The sequence below is a fragment of the Sardina pilchardus genome, chromosome 1, assembly GCF_963854185.1.
Source record: "Sardina pilchardus chromosome 1, fSarPil1.1, whole genome shotgun sequence".
In the NCBI taxonomy this organism is placed as follows: Eukaryota; Metazoa; Chordata; class Actinopteri; order Clupeiformes; family Clupeidae; genus Sardina; species Sardina pilchardus.
Window position 1 is genome coordinate 13,813,935 of NC_084994.1, and position 18,672 is coordinate 13,832,606.

Genomic DNA, 18,672 nt, shown 5'->3' on the forward strand with positions numbered 1-18,672 from the left:
TAGTTTTAAAGGAATACGCCACCCAAAAATGAAATGAATCTAGTCTCGGTCACCCCCAGAGTTAGAACAGTGAAAAAAACCCGGTTAAAATCCGTCCGGGCATTCTCCTGCTTTGGGAGCAGCGATGTTAGCTTTAGCTTAGAACAGTTGCTGTAGATGAAGGGTGTCAGTGAGCACGTCCTCCAAAAAAGTGACCGAGACGTCTACAGCGAAGCACCGCTAGCTAGGCGCAAAGTTCTCACGTAGCAGTCTTGTAAACTCCCAACTAGATTCGACTGGAACTTCACAAGTGGTGCTACGTGAGAACTTTGCGCCTAGCTAGCGGTGCTTCGTCGGCGATGAGGCTGAAAATAGTTCCAAGTAAAGATCTGCCCAGGTAATAGTCTCGTTCGATTTTGCATTATGATTTGTACTCGTTTTGAACACACGGCTCCCAAGATATATTTAGAAAAAAATGTAGACGTCTCGGTCACTTTTTTGGAGGACGTGCTCACTGACACCCTTCATCTACAGCAACTGTTCTAAGCTAAAGCTAACATCGCTGCTCCCAAAGCAGGAGAATGCCCGGACGGATTTTAACCGGGTTTTTTTCACTGTTCTAACTCTGGGGGTGACCGAGACTAGCTTAATTTCATTTTTGGGTGGCGTATTCCTTTAAATTAAGTTTGCATATCTGTCCACTGTAGTGGACACCATGGATGACATTTAATATTCAAATGTTTGGATTTCTTATGTCATGCAGACAATTTTCATCTGGAGAAATACCCAGACCAAGGGCTTAAAAAAATGCTTCCTGTAGTTAAAGCGTCCAAGAGAGTTTGGTGAGTAAAGCTTTAAAGGTAACTTTTGAAAAATGTTTTGGCTTTTTTTTATGAACACAGATGCAAGTGTAACATAATGCATTTTAAAAAAAGACAAGCTTATTGGAAAATGAAAAACATTTATTTAGAGATTTCAATTCCAATCCATTATAGATAGACTACTAGCTGACCGCATCTCTCATGTTTATAGTTATGTTTATGTTTATATTTTTAATCACTGTCCTTGTTTTGGATGAAATTGGCATGGCATTGGCATAAATGTTGCTTTTTAAGATTCCTGTAATCTTGTTGCCTGTTCACACCCACCTAGATATCCTTTCAGGGAGATACTAGTCTGGTTACATGGGTACTAGTCTAGTGATTACAGTATCGCGATTGAAACTCTGCCGATTCAGAATGGATTCATAGAATTTCAAAAATTGATTTGCGCTGTTATCGCGATTCAAACTCCACCAATTCAGAATCGATTCATACAATTCCAAAACGTCTGTCTAGGCATATAGGCTTATTACAGTGCATGAAAATGCACTATACTGTTCTTCCAAATGATTCTTATTATAGTCTTCTTATTATTAGAGTGCATGAAAAAGCACTCTACTGTTATCCGATTTATTCTTATAGGTCATTATTCTTCTTCTAACGCTTTTTGTGCGTCTACTTCAGCTTCAACCGTTTAATGTAGAAACTTAATTCAAACTGTGCTGCGTAGGTCTTACTTAGGTGACTTCAGGTATGTATATTTCAACTTTGTAACTTTTATACTTTTTAAACTATTAATTCAAAACTATCAAAATTTCCCCATAGACCATTGGCCAAATTGAACGTGACAGTCACGCAATTTCACCCATTCTCACACAACACGCCATACTTGACATTTCTCACACTTATTTTTCCCCTTTCAGTAGGCTATATATTATTTTCAGGATAATAAACTTTGGTCCTTGTCTTGCCTTGCCGTAGTTCGAGCAACTCTGATTGACTGACCGCAATAACCAATCCATCAGTAGCCTGATAAACCAGCCTAAATGGATTGGATGTCTAATTTAGTCTGGCCTCGATGAATGGAAACAACGGAACATTGTTGATGAGCACAACCCGTTGTCTTTCAAACCGTGTCTGTGCCTATTAGGCCAACGCTCCCTCAAAACCCCGCCCCAGAGCCCTCTGCCCCGCCCGCGTTGATTCAAAACACATCTCTGCGTTGTGATTGGTTTAGTTGCCATCTGCCAGATTCAGGGCAGTGTTTTCAAAATGTTCAATGGTCCGAGGCCAGACCCAAATGCAGGCAAAACATTTTGCCGCCCAGCAGTTGGCGCTGGTTTTCCAGGCTAATCCATCAGTCCTTTGGGCCTAAATCTAACCAACCACAGAGAGCAAAACGCAATATAAACCAATCAGAAGCAACGTAAGGCGGGTCTTGGCGTTGAGCGCTGAGTCCCACATTTAAAAATTTCTCCTACTTGCTAGATTTTGTTCACTGTTGATTCGCTGTTTCTGCTTTAGTTTCCAAGTTAACATGTAGGCTACTGTTGTAAGGCTGCTATAAGCCCATCATTGTCCTATATTTGTTGCAGAGCTGTGTAACATTTATTTGCCTCTCCTCTTGGTCAGTTAACACTTGAAAAAGCGACTCTAATCGGAGCTGCCAAGTGTCACACTTTGAGAGTGGGGTCAAATAAACTGCACGCTTACCGTTTTATGAAACTTGGCAGCCCTGTAAGTCATATCGTGTTATGGCAAACATATATTTAAATGTTTAAAAATCTGCCACTAACACTTCATGGTCGGCTACTGTCTGTGCAAATCGGCGTTGCATGCCAGGCCAACAGTCAAGCATCCCAGTCAAAGTTCAATAGAATATCCGAGAGATTTAGCAGATTTGGGGTAAATTTAAAATCTACGGAAGGCTACGCTGAAAAACGAAGTAGGCCTAAAGGGCAACATGGCTAAAATAAATCAAAACTTTATTTCAACACCAGCATTTACACCCACGTCAATAATGACAGTAGGCTATGCGGTGGATGTTAGAAGAACACACCCATGTCTTGTTCAGAGTCTATAGCGACCATCAGTCCCTAGCAGCCTTGACAAGACTGACGAGATAACAGTGCAATCGTGGTTGACATACTACTGAAACGCTAACGTTAAAAAGTTGATTTTCACAAAAAGGGTGTTTTGGTCAGAAACGGGTGTTTTTAGCCAAACTAACCCATGTTCTACTGACGATTACTAAAGAATGTAAAACGATAGAAACAAACCGTTTGTCCTGGTGAAAGAAGAGAGTCTACTCTTTCATTTGGTACCTTCAGTGTTTACATAGTCATAAAGCACACCGTTCGGTGGATCTTGAATAAACAGTCAAACGCTGTAAAACGTCTGGCAGTATGGAGCGCTCTGCACTGAAAATGGCTGGCAGCCAATGAGTTAAAGAAATAGAATGGAATCAACTATGCCTGTGTTCCATCACTGACTGCAGCCTCTTCTCTGTGGCTGTGTCCGAAACGAAAGGCAGCTGCCTACTGCCTCACTGCCTTCACTGCCTAGCGAGTGAGTTGCCGTAGAAGGCAACAAGGTAGCAGCCAAAAGCTCTGTTTCGGACAGCCTAGCAAGATATCAACATAGAACACCGTTGGTATGTTACCGTCAGCTGTGCTTTAGGTATGTTAGCGTAAATCGCTATTAGCATGCTAGTCATTGCAAATTATTTGCCACTGATGTGTAATGACCGGACAATTTCTGGAAATACTTTAGAAACCTGACCAGCCAACGCAGTTCACTTGTTAAAGGGATAGTTCGGATTTTAAGACACGAAGTTGTATGGGTTCCCTGTCAGCAACGTAGTGCATCAGCACTGACTTACCCCCGACAGCGTCCTGTGAGCCGAGATCCAGCCGGTTTTAGATCGTTTTTGATGCTGAAGAAAGTAGTCCGGCAAGTTTCTGGGGTCACGAAAGTAAAGTGTTTTTCTTCTCAAAACCATATGCGTTCAACAGAGTGATATATTTGCACCACAAAAACGTTGTCCAGGAAAAATTCAAACCTCGTTATCACTTACTTATTTTTCGCGATTCCTATCACTGCGCGCTACTGACAGCTGGACAACGTTTTTGTGGTGCAAATATATCACTCTGTTGAACGCATATGGTTTTGAGAAGAAAAACACTTTACTTTCGTGACCCCAGAAACTTGCTGAAGAAAATAGTCCGGCATCAAAAACGATCAAAAACCGGCTGGATCTCGGCTCACAGGACGCTGTCGGGGGTAAGTCAGTGCTGATGCACTACGTTGCTGACAGGGAACCCATACAACTTCGTGTCTTAAAATCCGAACTATCCCTTTAAAGGGATATTCCGCCATTTTTGGAAATACGCTCATTTTCCACCTTCCCTCGAGCAAAACAATCAATATTTACCTTGTTCCCGTTCATCCAGCCATTCTGTGAGTCTGGCGATACAACTTTTAGCTTCAGCCTAGCATAGATCATTGAATCGGATTAGACCATTAGCTTCTCGCCTGCTAGCTTCATGTTTAAAAGTGACAAAGATTTCTGGTAATTTTCCCATTTAAAATGTGTCTCCTCTCAAGTTAGAAAGTGCAATAAGACCAACTGAAAATGAAACCTGGCGTTTTTCTAGGCTGATTTGACATGGAACTACACTCTCATCTGGCGTAATAATCAAGGCAACTTGCAAACGTACCATAGGCGCAGTAATATCGTACGCAGCACCTGAAAATAGTCCCCATAGACAACAAGCAGTAGTAGTGCCAGTAGTCTGCAAGTTGCCTTGATTATTACGCCAGATGAAAGAGCGTATTTCCAAAAATGGCGGAATATCCCTTTAAGACCCCGCGGATGGTGTTGTGTAGGAGAGGAGTCGAAATTTGAAGTATAACATGCTTTAGATGTGTAAACAGACTTATTGTGATTTTTGCAAGCTAAATACAAAGAGGTGAATGGAAGCATTTTACCGTTCACTGACATCATAGTAGAATAGAACTTTTGGACGTTGAAGGCAGCATGAAGGATACATCTATGCTGCCTTCAAAACTGGGCAAAACGAAGGTATCTTATAAGGCAGCGTTTTTGTTTCGGACGTGACACGATGCCTCGCTCCCCTGTAAGATATCTTAGAAGGCAGCATTTTTGCCCGTTTCGGACACAGCCTGTGTCTCTCCATTGAACTGGATAGCTCACTTGTCATCCCCACTTTCTTTCTCTATCACTCTCTCTATATCTCCCAATTTCAATAACTTTTTAAAACTATATTTGAAATAACACTTTTTATAGCAAAGCAACCACTATAATTACTTAGTAACAACGTAGCAACCTCCTCCATTATGACACCCTGGCAACCATCTTAGCAACCAACGTGATTTCCCTAGCAACCAACCTAGTAACCACTTTTTATAGAATAGTAACCACTTTATTTAGCCTAGCAACACCTTAGTAATCCCTTTAAGTACCCTAGCATAATCCTTGCAATTACTTTTCATGCCCTGGTATTTCCTTTAGGAAATGCTTTATAGTTAAATACTGTAGTTTACAAATATTAGCCCCCTGACCGTTAATAGTCAATAGTGTAGCCTTTCTTTGCTTCAACTGATAACAACTTCTTTGAATAGTCTTTTACTAGGTTGGCACATATCTTTTAAGCACTTATTAGCTCCAGCTTGTCCAAACTGCATGGTTTTCTTGTATGGACTCGTGCCACAGATTCTGGATGGGGTTGAGGTCTGGTCTCTTTGTAGGCCATTCCAGCATCTTGATTTTGATATCCTTTAGGGCGTTTTAGACCACTTTTCACTATGCTTTGGGTTATTATCATGCTGAAGGACCTGGTGGCGACCTAAGCCTAGATTAAGAGCAGATGTCTTGATGTTATCCCTCAAAAGGTCAACATAATCTTTCGTTTTCATGATCCCATGCACCTCAACAAAGCTCCCTGTGCCTGAGACAGCAAAACATACCCATAACATGATGCTCCCACCACCATGCTTCACTGTTGAAACTGTATTTTTAAGGTTGTTGGCCTTCCCTTTTTTTCGCCAAACATAGGCAACATCCATGTGCCCAAACAGCTCCAGTTTGATCTCATTGGGCCAAAGGACAGTTTTCCCTAAACTCCTTTTTAGCTTTTAAATGTGCATGGACAAAGTTCAGTCTGACTTTGAAGAGCCCCTTTTGGAGTAATGGGTTTTTTCTCAGCCGATGACCTTGAAGGCCTCCACAATAAAAGCCCTCTCTAACCCAGAGGTCTCAAGGTCAGCAACTATCATTTTGGCGGATGTGCGAGGATGCTTGCTAACATCCCTGAAGATTTTTCTCTCTATAGATTGAGATATTTAGCATTTTCATTTTTTGTTAAGCACAAACTTGGATCTCTTTGTTCTTTGTAATGATGCCTTGCACGGCTGTTCTACAGACTGTGAAGCATCTAGAAATTACAGTAGCCCCTTTCACATTCACCGAATTTAACGCTAAATCAGCCGAATTTAACGTTAAGGCTGTTCCTTTCACACTGACGACACGGGGTGGGGAGTCAACCCGCCTCGTCAATCGAACCCGTCTCGGGGGGTAGTATTATTGCCGAGGCGTGTTGAATATGAAGGGAACAGAGGTCAGCCCCGCTATTAGGGGTGTGTGACTGATGACGTATTTGGCAAGGCAGGAGGTTAAAATACAGGAAACACACAAGAGACAAGACAACTTTGCTGTGTCCATATATATATGGCTGTGTCCAACAATCGCGTTTTTTATGCGGAGAGTTCCCTGAACTAGAGCCCTGCGCGGGACTGTTTTCTTCATCCCAATCCCGCCCGCATAATCAGAAATTCTGACCATTACCACCCGCACCCGTGAAGTGTGTGTTACAGTCCCGCCCGCACCCGCAATGTTTATGTTTAGTCCCGCCCGCTCCCGCGAAATTCTGATAATTTTTGCCCGCACTGTAATATGCATGCATTGATTTTGTATCTTCTCCCGTCCCGCAAGAGAAAAAAACAGCTGCTTGAATAGAAAACAACTGTGTTTGAATGACCGTTCACGGCTAGAACTTCGTTTAATCATTAGGCTATAAAAACTGCGTCTTTGCAACTTATGCAGCCACTTAGGCTGTGTTGCACACCCCCAGTGCATTGTGTACTAAATGACGGACGCCTGTCTGAGATATCGGGAAAGAAATAAAAATAATCAGGCATGGAGCGAGCCAGGCGCATCACAGCTCCTCTGCCTCATGACAGTCGCAACAGACACGCACGACAAACAATTAAACCCTCACTGTATCTCAATGGGAGGCAAGGCTAGGCTAGGCTTTCCACTCCAATTATGCTCTCCATTTTATTGCTATGCTAAATCTCGATCCCGCAGAGTTTTTTTTCTGCCGCCCGCTCCCGCCCGCAGTCAAGTTCATACCGCCCGTTCCCGCAAGATTTGCGTTGGGTCCCGCGGGACCCGGCGGGTCCCAGTCCCAATGCAGCCCTCTACCCTGAACCTCCTTTTCTCAGCACTTAGGTCAAGTGTTTATTGTTGCTAGGTTACCAAAACCGTCTGCTGCCAGCACGTCTTTTTAGAATGTTTGCCTAATGCTAGCTAACTAGCCAACGAGCTAACTGTCAGAGCAGTTGTTCAGGACGACTCAACACACTAAAATATGACTTCAACAGACAAAAGGACCTCATTTGGCATTCAAATAACATAACAAGTGGCCCGCCATCATTTGGAAACTAAACCAAGTAGCACTAGCATGACAGTTGTGTTTTATCAGTTTATCTCCGACGTCCAAGGCATGCTTAACGTTATTGTTCACTCCCAAATTGCGTGTGACGTGCTGCTAGGCAACGCCTCCCATAACTCGCCTCTGAAACCGGCTTCAAACAACCCCGGGACCAAAACACGTCTACCTTTCACTTTGTGAAATGTCTTAAACGCTAATGTATCGTTTCTAAATGTGAAAGGGGCTAGTATAACCTTTCTCAATATTTTAGGCCTCAATTATTGTCTTTCTGAGTTCCAGACAGATTTCTTTCATCTTCAGCATGCCTGTAAAGGCAGTCCCCTCTCAGACAGGTGTTCAAGTGCCTGTAGGCCTGTTCCTTGAAGTCTTTAGGTAAACAATCAATGCTGATTGGATGTTCAGGTGTTGTCTGGACATTAACTGACTGCAACGGTGCAGCTTGAAAGGTGACAGTTTGGTCGTGTGTGTTTAAAAGCAACAAACAACACATGGGGGCTACTCCACTTTTCACATAATTTGAGATTAAGCATTCCTAATAATAATATTAACACTCCAAACTGCACCAGATTCAAGGATCTGGGACTTCTCGATAGGAGATGTATTTATGAAGGCGGGTCCTTGTAAAACATCCTCGCATGTGATTTGATAAACCACTTGCCTGTTATCTTGAATGACGTGCTAGGCTTCTTCAAGCTCTTGCCAAACCCGGTCGGAAGAAGAGTAAAAACATCCTTGCCACCAATAAATGTCTTCAAAACTATTCTTTGTTAATCTTTTAAAGAATGAATACTCTATAGATTCGACAAAACGGTTGAAATAGCAGAATCAATGTCAGCACAAGACTCCTCGCTGCGTGCCGCCATTGTTATTTGAATCAAACATTGGTTGCTCATTTTTTGATCACTGGCAGGGGTTTGGATTGCCCTTGCGTCCAGACCCTTGTGTGGAGCTCAGCGAAACGCCTCTGGTGGAGCATGGCGGAACTACAAGGGTCTGGCGAGAGTCAGGCTATGTCTTTCCATGAGCTCCATGGCTCCAACCGACGTGAAACAGCAGTTCAGTGTACACACTCACACTTCTGTTTTGGAAGATGTTAAAGGCAAGTTTTCTTTGAAAACAGAACAAAAACTTGCCCTGGAACAGTTCATACAGAAGGAGGACGTGTTTGTGATTCTACCTACTGGCTCTGGTAAAAGTTTCATTTACCAACTAGCCCCGCTTGTGTCAATTGCTTATGGAGTCTTTTGAACGATGCCCATTATTGACCACGCCTCTTTTGCAGTAGAAACAAAGCGCAGCCTCCCCAGACTAATGTTCCATCTTAAAAGACCAGACTAGGGTTATAGTAAATATTGTAGTCAAAATTATAACTTTATGTTGCCCATCCTTGTGAGTGGACAGAATGAAAACAATACATCTTACCCAAATAAGCTGACATTGAGTAGAATTAAACTTATTTAATTTGTTGTGCTTCTTTTCTTGTATGTCTACTGAAATCATATGGAAAAAGTAACTATACTGCAAATTGTTCTCTGAATCGAGAATCATTTTTGAATCCTAGATCGATTTTGATTCGAATCTTGAGCCTGAAAATCGAAATCGAATCGTGACATTTTCTGAATTGTGCACCCCGACTATGCTATGATATTTAGGTCATTTAGGCTTACTGTTGGGTTTAATGTCAGCAAAAGGCTACGCAACCATGGCTAACTTGTACATCTGGAGAGAGCTTGCTAACTAAAATCATAGTGCTCACTAAAATCATAACGGAACATTGCAAGACACTCATCTCTTGTATGATCACAGAAAGATTTTATTTGACTAAAGCCCTATTCGGACGGGACTAGTTTTACAGGGGGATGTAGAGTAATTCAGGATTATCACATGACCTGTAATGTAAATGTCCAATTCGGACGGGACTAAAAATCTGTCATTTTATTTAACATGGGAGGAGTAACTACTTTTACGTTCTGCCGTCACGTCTTCGTCACCGTTCACGTGATACTTTGCATCAGTTGCGTGCGGCATTTTCAGATTTCAAAGACTACACAAGTTGGTTAAACTAGCTAACGTTAGCTTTATGTTATGCTATAAGTAGTTTGAAATTGCTAACAACTTTACCGCATGTCACCCCATAAAACTAATCCCGTCCGAATAGGGCTTTAGTTAGTTTTTTCAACATGTTTTTTATATAATGACACGGGAAGCATAGCCTTATCCACACATCCTTGTCATGCACTATATGCAACTTTTTTTCACTCGCGTAAAACCGTCAGACTAAAGGATAATTACCCTCACATATTTCTTAAAGCTACAGGCACTCAATTACACACACGACTAATGCACACTCAATTAGACCTAAGGTCTAAGTTATCGGTATCGAAACAATCATTTTGATATTGTGACAACACTAATGCTGCTATTCACACTTTGCAGTCATGTGACTACCATGGATACCTGGCGGGCAAGAAACGCAAACTAAATTTTGTAGTTCTAAAACTAAAATCTTCATTCTGTATTCTAACTCAGGCTAAATCAGTGTCACCTTTCTGAGGCAAGCTGTGAAATGATTGCATCAGTACTGCAAAGGTCAACTACTCTTGATGAACTGGACATGAGCAAGAGCAAAGTGGATAATAAAGGACTAGAGAAGCTCTTTGAGGGACTAAGAAATCCAAATTGCCAGCTAAAGACACTGAGGTAATTTATTTTGTAATGTTAATGACGTATGCTATATTAAACCTGTGTTGGGTGTCGTATTTACTGATGCCTTTACTCCAAATGCGATGTAATCAGTAGTCAGTTATAATGTTGATATTCTCTGAATGTCTGTCAGATTCCTAATTTGTAACTCTGTTCATTCAGTTCATGTTTATTTGTATAGTTGCAGCCAAGCTTGTATGTCAGTCCCAGCAGTGGTGTATAAGCAACACATTCATACACGATTATATGTACCATTTATTATAGCAAATGTACATGTTCACGTGAAAGTGAAAGTAAGTTGTCCAGTATTTTAATGTAGCATTCATAATGTTCTAGAGCACTCATAAAAAGCTCATAGCCCTATTTAAAGTGACATCACAATCCTGCAGACGTGCCCTTGCCTGGGACTTGTTGCTAAGAGCTGCTTCAAAATGCACCTTCAAAATAGCTGTGCTTTACATTTGCTTTAGACTTTATTTTTTTCTTGGTTAGTGGTGTTATGGTTTTTGGTGGCATTAAGATAATGTGCAGTTATGTCATTTCTTTATTAAATGTTGATTTAAACACTATCCCTTCCATGTATTCATATCTGCAGAATATTATTTTTGTCATATTGTTACAGACTTGCAGCTTGCAACCTCTCAGCGATGTTCTCTGGAATTGTGGCACCTGTTCTGCAGTCACCAAACTCACTGAAAAAGCTGGACCTGAGTGAAAATAACCTTGGAGATGCTGGTGTCCAGTTGCTATCTGAATGTTTGTCTAGTCCCCACTGTAAACTGTGGCTATTAAGGTAGGTGTTAGACATGTCTTAATTAAAAAAGGATTATTTTCATGATTTTACGCAGCGCAGTCATGTTTTTTTTCCCTCTTGTTTTGATGTTTCTTTGATGATTGGAGTTTAAGATGTGTCTTAATTGTAAAGGAATATTTTAGTTATAGGATAACTTGTAGCTGTGAAACTCAACTGTACCTGAGACTAGTAGATTTGTAAGTGTAGTGCATGTATTTAAAATGGACAATTTCTTGTATTTTTACGGTTTCAAAACGTGATATACTGTACACATACAAAACATTTTAGTCTATTTCAATTCCTTAAGGAGCTGGGCTAGCAAGCAGTACCCAGAAAAGATTAATGGTTCAATTCTGGCTAATGCTTCCTGCCACTGCAGTGTTCTTGAACATATGCAGTATTACAGACTTTCTCTGACTCTGATGTTAAACCCCTCCTGCGTGAAAAACCCTGATATGAGCAACAAAAATTCTGGATACTCAGTACAGTGACTGTTATCTGCTATAGTGGTGGATCGTCACTGTAGTGTTGAAGCATTTCAGTGTGCAGTCTAGAAAAAGAAACCTCAAACGGCAGTCTTAATTCTCCAGCTTTAAACAATGTAGTTAGGAGATGGCTTGGGATGCCACGTAGTCTGAGTACTGTAACCTGCATATATTCTGATGTAACTGCTCAGACTGCATGTCACATTACAAAAAATATCAAACCTTTATCAGCTGTAGATAATATGAATTGAAAAAAGTTTGATTTCATATGGTAGATGGGTAAAGGAAGGATTGGTAGATGATGATGTTGTACTTACTACATTTCTCTATTTCACGCATGCACGCACGCCCGCACACCCGCACACACACACACGCACACGCACACACACACAGCGGGGAATAATCCCACTGGGCAAAATTGGTCCAAAAAAGCAAAAAAAAAAAAAAATGTGGTCGTACTCAAGAAGATGTCCTCAGAGTAGCCAAAATGAACGTTTTTAATATTTCTTTTCTGGATGTTGTATGCTGTAGATGTCTCATTTTGGATGTTATATACAGTACACGTCAGGAAAATACTTCGAAAGACTTTGTTGAACATCCAGAAAACGTTGTCAGAGCAGCCAGAATGAAAGTTTTTAATATATCTTTTCTGGACATTCTAGATGTTTTATTTGGGGTGTTATATAGATGTTGTTGAAAGACTGAATTATTGAACATCCAGAAGACGTCCTCAAGAGTAGCCAGAATGAACGTTTTTACAGCTGTTTGCAACTGTTTACACACATTTTCAAAACTCTTAAAGTCTATTTTTCAAAACAAAAAAGCTCTTTTGTCTCTCATGGGCTTTATATGTATATATTTACATACAAGAGTGACTATTCTATTCTTGGGCCTGCAGAAACAAACATTTAATGTTTCTAAGGTATTTGGAGGCACAGAAAAAATCATTGAGCTAATGGTAACTTCGGGACAAACAGAAAACAGCAAAAAAAAACAAGTCTCGTGGGCTATCAGGTAACTCCGTTCAAAATGAGCCAGTGTTTCTTTTGCTGTCCAGGATGGCTATCGGAATCGGTCCAAATAGGGCAAAAGGGTTAGCTAAAATATTGATGGGGACAATTTTATCCTCTCAAAACCGACGTCCCCTCCTAAACCTTCGCTAATGCTCTTCCTGTAAGTGATATTTCTGAATGTTGATGTATTTGTGCCAAGGAATTAGCTCTCCTCTCTGAAATGTAAATCAAAGATAGGTGTGGGTAGGTGTGTCTGATAAGAAGGCGGAGAGCCAATCACATTGTTTTTGTTTTCCTGCCAGTATTTAAATATTTATGTGAGGAGACTCCATTGTTAGAAAAGAGAACATTTGTTTGTATCAGAGGAAGATACAGGGGGCCTGTATTACCAAGTAGGGCTGCAGCTATCGATTCTTTTTGTAATCGATTAATCTAGCACTTTATCGATCGATTAATCGATGAATCTGATAAAAAAAAAATGCGTTTTTAAACAACCAAAACAAATCATGCATACAGTAATTTCCCGCATATAAGCCGCATTGTGTATAAGCCGCAGGACAGTGTTTTATGCAAGTTAAAAGACACAAAACCATATTAACACCATATTAACTGTTCCCTTGTATTAACCTCATAGCTGAAGACATTTTGCAAAATCAATGTATAAGCCGCGGCTAATAGCCAGGAAATTACGAGGTATTCATTCCAAATCCAAAATATGGCTCCAAAACTAAACCCATTTAAGTGCCAGTGACAATAATTACAGCACAATACAGTTAAATCAACTTATTGTAAAACATGGATAACATGTAAAACTGTAAATACAAACTTAAATAGTAAAGGCCAGGGTAGGTGTGGTCGGAGCGGTGTGAGGTTGATGGAATTAGCAACTCAGAAAAAGGATGAATGAGGATGGGTATTTATTTTTCCCAATTAAGGCCCAAAGGGCAAAAATAAAGAAATTGTAACAAAAGTAAAAATATCAAAATAAATACTTTTGCTAAACCAAATAAACTGACTTGACAGTCAAAACAATATGAATTCAATCAAGGCTCAAAAATAACGAAATTGTAACAAAAGTAAAAATATCAAAATAAATACTTTTGCTAAACCAAATAAACTGACTTGACAGTCAAAACAATATGAATTCAATCAAGGCTCAAAAATAACAATCAACTACACAGACTAATTGAACTAGTCAATAAAATAGCAGAGTATCACAAGACTTGCGTCTCAACAGCAAGCACCCCCCTATTAGACTGAACAAACCAGTTTAAATACTCCTGAACGCACCCCTCAAATTGGACCAAGCAATAGGCTATACGAAATCTCAGCAGGGGTGGTTGCAGACAATAAATATAAATAAGCTTAGAACAGCCCAAAACAACATTCCAAAGAACTAGTAGGAACTAGGAATTACAATTCATTTACAATAACGAACTCCCAGGAAGTCCCAAAATGTTTTTTAAAAAGACGCATTCACTCCTATACAAACAGACTGAAGACGCGACACCGGGAGACTGGTGGACATCGGGTAGGACAAACACGTGACAACTTGATAGCCTAATGACGTGATAATTCTTTGAAACTAAATAAACGGAACATTTAGCCTATGACAAGACGTTGTGTGATTATTTTAACAGCCGTAATGTGATTGAAGGGGTGAATCATGTTTTAAACTGTCGGGAGTTTTGATGTTAGGTGTATTAGCGTAGCCTACGCCTCGCCATGGTGTTTGGTCATTTGTAGGCCTAGGCCTACATATAACAGCTACGGGAGAAACGGGGAAGGGTCTGATGAATGACTTGTATGACTGATAATTATAAACGGTAGAAAGATAAACGGGAAACATAGACACATTCAACAAACATATACATGCATTGCAACCCGACATAGACAACACACATAATGATGGCAGCTCACTGCGCTACTCGCCCCGTCACACACCTCTGTCGCCATCGCGCCAACTAAATTCAGAATGTATGACGCGCTGGTGTGCTTCCATAGGAATTTAACGAGGCTTCGAGGCAGATGTTTTGCCTCGAGGAATTTTCATAATCGAGTTACTCGAGTAACTCGACGAATCGTTGCAGCCCTATTACCAAGAGATTTCAACCTACCCAGATGTAACCCAGGGTCACTTTGCTAAACCGGGGTAGACAAAACCTGGTTATCTTCATTGGTGTTAATCGGTACTACGATGCTGAGTAAGAGGTTGATTTTTTGAACTGGGGTTAACCTCATCGGAGTTGGTGCGCGTTCACATAAAATGGGCGGGTTGCAGCGCAAAGCCACCACTTTTAATGATGAAGCGATCAGGAATGCGCAATGATTATAAAAAGTTGTGAGGAATTAAAACCCACGCTACGACACATCAAATACGTCGGCAGCAAACAAAGCAAGACCAGGCTGTTGGCAACGTATTGCAGATCGAATATATGAAAGTAAAAAAATGTCATGTTCCTTATGTGTTACGGAGGATTAATAGCTTGCGGAATGTCTGCAATGTGTTGAAATAAATACATTTTGAGTTCATAAGAGTCCGACAGATGCAACACAATTCATGCCATGTAGATTAATAAGGATAATTTAATGTTTAGCCCCATTGACTGATTTAGTGTACTGTATATCTAATCATGTGAACATTTTAGATGCAATGGCAGTGCCGCTGGCAGCAGGTGAAAATGAAACTCAAAAACATTCAGAAGGTTTATATGGGCTTAGCTTGCATTAGGGCAATTCCATATCAGTTGGAACAGGTCCGACACCATGGTCCTCAGTTTTTCCTGATTTTTGGTTCAAATGTTCCTCCATGTCTCATTAGAAGAAAACCAACATTGTAGCTGGGTATATTGTTTAGTTTCTGAGATATGGCTCTTCAAATGTGGTTAGACGTGTCCTAAAAAAAAGGCTGAAATTTCCTGTATTTAATGAGCACCACTTTTTTTTAAACCCCTCTCCTCTCTTAAGGCTACCATATTATTTTCTAAAAATTTGAACACTGGGGCACCATGGTGTCGGACCTGTTCCAACTGATATGGAATTGCCCATTAATATTTCTTAATTATAAAAATATGTTATATTGCCAATGCTTATAGCCTCCACTTTGCCTCGATCAGCTGCCAATGCAACGAATTTCCTCGGCTGAGAATGTATATTTTATAGAAAATATTTTATATATGGAGAAAGATTCTGGCCGTCTTTAAAAACCCTCGCCTTGCGAAGAGAGCTGCTTACAATATGTGCTCCAATACTGGATATGGATCTTCCAGGTAGCCTACGTCGACATTTTGGTACTTCCCCTATAAAGGGTGTGGTTAACCGCAAACCTTGGGTTAACCAAGAACATAACCTGCACGGAGCAGGTTTGAGATGATGCAGTGTAAATTGCCATGGCAGCATACCTCGGTTAAAACCTATCCACCTTTCGGGTTAACCCGGGAAGTTACGCCACACGTGATCAACTCTCGAAGTTACCCAGCTAAGCCAGTAACCCCGCTTCGTAGTACAGGCCCCGTTCCAAGCCGGTGTCACAGCTTCTTCAGGCCATAGCTCACTTTTACCGTCTCTGCTTGTAATTGAGTTTCTTGCAGTTTGCCAGTCTATGTTTATACCAAGCGATATTATCATTTAATAACGCTTTCAATAGCAAATGTCTCACTACCTGTACATAATACAAATGTTTTTGTTGTGGAGGTGAAGGATTAACAACAGGCGAAAAGTCAAAATATCCCTAAAGAGCTACAGTATATCTATATGTACATGTAGCTATGTTTCATGAGATCTGGCAAAGTGCTGCTCTTGACAGTTGCATGGCTGGTTTTCTCGGTAGAGACTCGCTTCATCCATGCAGTAAATCTATGCTAGGTGAGCAATCCACCTACTACACGTTTGTTTACCATCAAATTGGCTTTGTAAAGGTGGAAATCTTGCATAGTGTAGCTTTGAAAAAGACTATATGTGTGAAAAGGTGCATTAAGTGTGTATACCCATGGACAGAATACATGCTGAATATGTCTTCTGTATTTTTCCACAGGCTAAATCAGTGTCACCTCTCTAAAGCAAGCTGTGTAATGATTGCATCAGTTCTACAAAGGAGAACTACTCTGAGAGAACTGGACATGAGTGATAACAAACTGGAGGATGAAGGACTGCAGGAACTCTGTGTGGGACTAAGAGATCCAACATGCCAACTGGAGACACTGAGGTCAGTTATTATGTATGTAATAAACCTGTGCTACTGTAGGGGTCATATGTACGCTGGCCTGTTCTCCAAATGGAGTGTAACAGAGCTAAAAGCAGTCAGACAATACAATGCTGTTCTCTGAACGTCTGTCAGATTCCTAATTTGTAACTGTGGTGCAATGAAACAAGTTCAATTCCAAGCAGAAAAAGCATCCAACAAACACCCATCATCCACATGTTTTGATCACAAAGATGATTGGCCTTATAACACTAAGATGAACGGCAAAAGAAAATACAGGCCTATTTATTTAGGCTGATATCAATTTTGCTAAAAACAATACTTTTGGGTTTGATTTCAGTTTGTTTGTAACCATAATATAGTAGGAGAATATACTTAAAGGAACATTTCACATATTTGTATTAGTGCTGTCAATCGATTAAAAAAATTAATCGTGATTAATCTCATGAATGTCCTAGTTAACTCGCGATTAATCAAATATTAATCGCACATTTTTATCTGTTCAAAATGTCCCTTGATTTATCATTTTAATACTCATTTTAATACTCATATCAAACTTAAGTGTATAGGCTTGCTTTGTGCAAATGTTTATTTATTTATTTATTTTTTATTGCAAACCAGTAACCAGTAATGCTGTCAATAAGTAGGCTATTGGGACAGATGACACAATGCTGGCAGCACCACTGAGCAAGAAACAAACATCTCTCCTCCTAGAAGTTCAAACACTGCAATAATATAAAAAAATCAAAAATGACTTGTTATTTCATTATGTGTTTATGAATGTGATACGAAGAAGCAATTAACACTTTGTTTTTCAGACTTTCGATTTCGTGGTCAGATCAAAAGAAGAACATTTGAAAAAATGACTTGGGGACAAAATTTGATATTTTTTTCCGATTGCTGTGACCCCGGAAATTATTTATTGACTTAATTCCCAGCTGCTGCTTCTGTCAGACCAGTCCGAATATGACTTTACCATAGGCTATACACAATTTAACCTAAAGACTATGGTTAGCCTAGGCTATAGGCTATTTAAATGTCCCCTCAGCTGACAATCTAGGTTTTTCTAATTTGAATTGTTTGCTCTGCTTGTGAATGAAGTTGTGGTCCACTTTTTGCTAAAATAGCCCATAGCCTATATTTCACATGTCTTTCGTCCGAGAGGTTGTAGTGTAGTGATGGCACAGAAAACTCCTGCAGCTGTTGTGAGCAACGCGAGCATGCGCAAAGAAACCAGTGGTTGGTTAGTTTAGTGTCTATGGGAAAAGCAGACATACCGGTACAAACCAGTGATGCGCGGGCTGATCCGAATCGAGCGGGCGACCGCGGTCACCCGCGGTTATGGGTAGAGAAAACATATTTTTAATGATATTCGGGTCATGTTTGGTCGGGTCGGTAAAAAAAATATGCCGTTCATTTTTTTTCATACATCGTACTTAGAAGAGAAAGACATAAGAGAAAGAAGAGAAAGACATAATTTACAGCATTCCCACTGAAACGCGATTCTATCCCCCACATTTCGTCACTAACATAGAAATGCACTTGTTGTTTCTGCGTAGACAGACCCTCGGCTACACTTGACATGCAGTTGTGTTCTGTTCTCAGAGCATATGCTGAGCAGCGAAGTTGCCGATGCGATGCATGCTTCTCAAGTCTGATAATTTGCAGCAAGATCGAATGGTATGGAACCATGGACTGAAAGAAAATAAACTAAAAGTTTCCCCAATCAGGAAATACTTCTTAATTTAATGTCATCAAGGTATAGCCTACAATTGGTATGAGCATGCAATGTGCGTCCTTGCGCAACTTATAGAGTGGCTTGTTGGAAAGCCCCATGTCTGCTCTTTCGTGAAAATCCTTAGGCTAATTATGTTCAATGTTGAGTCAAATAGCCTAATTTTTGGATGAATGCAGACACGGAA

At 40.4% G+C, this 18,672-nt stretch overlaps 1 protein-coding gene across 1 annotated transcript in view; it reads left to right on the plus strand.

The window, feature by feature from the left end:
* The window catches only part of LOC134082546 (protein NLRC5-like), a 176,473-nt gene that overhangs the window by 62,728 nt on the left and 95,073 nt on the right, over positions 1–18,672 (plus strand). The window contains exons 6-9 of the mRNA XM_062538339.1: positions 743–821; positions 10,085–10,255; positions 10,881–11,051; positions 16,583–16,753. Coding sequence (XP_062394323.1) covers positions 743–821; positions 10,085–10,255; positions 10,881–11,051; positions 16,583–16,753 — 592 coding nt within the window. The remainder of the gene's footprint in view (positions 1–742; positions 822–10,084; positions 10,256–10,880; positions 11,052–16,582; positions 16,754–18,672) is intronic.